This window comes from Frankliniella occidentalis, unplaced genomic scaffold (genome assembly GCF_000697945.3).
Source record: "Frankliniella occidentalis isolate FOCC.00 unplaced genomic scaffold, Focc_3.1 Scaffold1, whole genome shotgun sequence".
NCBI classification, from domain to species: Eukaryota; Metazoa; Arthropoda; class Insecta; order Thysanoptera; family Thripidae; genus Frankliniella; species Frankliniella occidentalis.
In genome coordinates this window covers 2,213,655-2,217,002 of record NW_026267131.1, presented here as the reverse complement: position 1 = coordinate 2,217,002, position 3,348 = coordinate 2,213,655, and the positions used below count along the sequence as shown (strand labels likewise).

At 48.9% G+C, this 3,348-nt stretch overlaps 1 protein-coding gene across 2 annotated transcripts in view; it reads left to right on the top strand.

Moving 5' to 3' along the window:
* The window catches only part of LOC113202665 (uncharacterized), a 140,705-nt gene that overhangs the window by 73,690 nt on the left and 63,667 nt on the right, over positions 1-3,348 (top strand). For both annotated transcript variants that reach the window (XM_052268410.1, XM_052268443.1), the window contains exon 2: positions 495-703. In XM_052268410.1, the coding sequence (XP_052124370.1) occupies positions 495-703 (209 nt within the window). The remainder of the gene's footprint in view (positions 1-494; positions 704-3,348) is intronic.

Here is a 3,348-nt window from a genome sequence, read left to right as displayed (position 1 = left end):
AGAGAGAGAGAGAGAGAGAGAGAGAGAGAGAGAGAGAGAGAGAGAATTATTTGAACTGAGGGAGAGGGTGGGGGATAGTTTTCTGGTAATTATATCATGTGGCCATGCGTCACCTGACAAACTCAGTTTGTACTTATTTTGTAGCCATTAGTAAGTACACCGAGACATCTTACGGGACACAAGTGGCCAAAACTGTTCGAAGTTGTTTTTTAAGTCCCTAGTTTTTTGTCATGAATCAAACTCTTTTGTTTATTTTCACCGCGTCCAACAACAACTTTTTTTGTGTGTTTGGTGTAAAATTTCATGTTTTGTGCTAAGTTAGCTCTAAGTTTCGTTTCGCTGAAACTTGCACAAAAGTAAATGATTTCGTACAGATAAATGCACAAAGGTGTTCAAACCGACACTGAAATGTGTGAAACATGTTGATCGCTTCGATCTCGCTTCGATCCGTGCAAATGAAAAATACAAATCCAGAGTCTTTTTGTGTGTCGCAGAGCCGCTGGCCGCCCTCAAGGACATGCGCATCGTGCTGCCCGTGGCGGCGCGGGTGGGCGCGGCCGCACAGCTGTCCTGCCTGTACGACCTGGAGGGCTCGCAGCTCTACTCCATCAAGTGGTACCTGGACGACTCCGAGTTCTACAGCTTCGTGCCCAAGGAGCAGCCCGCTACGCGTCTCTACCCCGATCATGGCATCTCCGTTGACGTGAGTACCTCCAACAACCTCCATTCACGTCATGGTGGACGGACACCATGAAAAGTAGCACTGCAAAAGTCTTACAAACACGCTCAACGTAACTATAATTCCTTTAATTTTGAAAGACTGTTTGTAACGGCCCCGAAGCGAAACCATGCTCATCCACACTTAGTCCGCGACCAGACAGAACATTAATAGTACCCTATTTCAGGTGTGATTTTAAGGATTTTCGATTCCCTATCGCAGTATGAAACACCGCAACCATCTAATCAAATTATTTTGTTCTGGCACAAACAAATGTACGAGTGATAAAAAATGGGGCCAGAACGTGACGCCTGCAGCATAGGCAACTAACTGTCCACCTACGAGCACTCTGTAGGCCACCCGCTAAACCGTAACGTACTGCGCATTGCCTACATGACAGGCGGCTGGTTGTGTGGGTGGCCTATCCTGTATTGGCAGGCGGATGGCTGCCTATGCTACGGGCGTCTCTACTCTAGGCCTTGTCCGCCATAGCCATGCAATAGAGAGTTGAGAGGTGCCAGATCATAGAACACTTTCCACTGTGAAAAATTTTCTCGTAAAGGTACGACATTTCTTGTAATTTGGAATAACAAAATAATGTTGTAAATTTAAGACGGACCACTTTTGCTCCTCAATGAATTCCAAGTCGATACAAATTGATTGTTATTTCACAATTTCTAATTGTAATTTTACGAACTCACATGATGGAAAATTTTCCCGTAAACTTATGACTACTTTTCACAGTGCTCCTAAGTTTGATTTCACTTATTCGGTGTAAGGTTAGCTGTCTTCTGTTTTGAAATGTTTTTTACTTTTCATTTACAAAGACAAAGTTGCCGTGTCTCCTTTGATGACCCCACTTCACATCCATTCCCTCACTTCCGGCACTCGTGTTAATCCATGTAAGGCTAGTCACACAGGAAGCTTTTTCAAGAGAGTGTGCCGCGGGTTAGCTGGAAACATTCCTGCCGCCCGTGCTCGTCAGTGTACTGTGCGGGCGTACAAAAGCAGTCCCCAACATCCTGCCGCGGTGTCCTGCGGCCGGAGGGGAAGGGGGGGGGGCACAGCACATCCGCACTGCACTGTATAATGATCAGGGCTGACCCTTCAAGTTGTTGCTTTACACGGCTACTTGGGACAAAGCCCCTCTCGGGGAAGCGTGGTGTGAGCGAGGCGGAGCGTGGCGGGCGGGGCGGGGTGGGACAGTAACCGCAGCCTCGGGGGTGTTGTTGAGTACTCACACGTGCAGATAGAATTACTGGCTTCCCTTCCGCCCCGCCACGCCCCGCCACGCCCCGCCACGCCCCGCCGCGCCCGCTGAGCAGGCCAAACAGTCCGACAAGACCCGTGGCGTGACGGGGCGTAGTGGCCGCGGGCTCAGAGTCACGGTATTATCTTAATTAACATCGAATACACGCGTGGCCGGGACTGGCGCTGCTGGACCACCGCGCAATGGTTCGTTCCGTGACTGCCATTTCCTCTACAGTTTCTGTGGCAATTTTTTGGTTCAGACTGCAGCTTTGCTGCTTGTTTCCTCTGAAAGAAAAGGGGGTAGAAGGAAGAAACCTTTCGAAGCAACACACTTCGACTTTATTTAGACTTGGGCGTGAATGACCGTCTGTAATGGCACGTGACCGTGAGAAACTGAAGAGGTAAAACAGCGCCCTTTGCTTTGTTCGTACCTTCACTGTTAAACTAAGTGTTCAACTGATCGACACTTGTAAGTGTGCAACTGCAAATTGATTACTTGCAAGTGCGCAAGCCCGTAGTTGTACACTTGCAAGTGTTCAAACTCGGTAGGTGTGCACTTGCAAAGTGTGCAACTCCTCGAATAAACACTTCCTTAGATTAAACGCTCACTGTATAGGAAGTGCTCAACCGAGGAGTTGCGCACTTGCAAGTGCACACCTTCCGAGTCGAACACTTGCAAGTATTCAACTTGCGCACACTTACAAGTGTTGAGCAGTTGAACACCTAGTTTATCATTGTTTTACCGGTGCTTGTGTGTCTCTACAAAAGGTTCTAAAGCGCTCAAATGCACTAAAGTTTCGCACCTTAGCATCAGCGTTGTAGTCTTCATTCCTCGATATCACGAGGCTCGAGGAAACGTTCACGCGTTCTTTGTCATGGATGGTCGTAGGTTTTCGGGAAAATTTTCCGTGAGGTGTGTCGGGAAATCAAAATTTAAAATTCTAAATTTGCAAGCACTTCCTGTCGACTTGGAAATAATCGAAAAGCAAGACTGGGCTACTGCAAATTTACTACATATTTTGTAAATTAACACAACAACAAATGTTGTAAACTTACGAGGTTACGAGTTTGGGAGCCTGTTGGCTTTGCCGTCACTCACCGATGTGTCTTGATTTCTTCACTGTCCGAAAACAGAAAGAAGTTCCGGAGCTAGCCATTGTCAGGTGAACGTTTAGGCCGTTTAGGCGTCCAGAGGTGACGGCACGAGGCCTACTGGTTCGCTACCGATGGCGCCTGCAACGCGCTGGGTGGGCATACCCGCCAGGCAGCTGCGCGGGCCCGGCGGCTCGCCCACTGTGAGCTTCCCCCCCCCCCCCCCCACACTGGGGCAGGACCGGGGGCTCTGATAACAGAAAAACTGCCCCCGTCGGCCCCTGGGA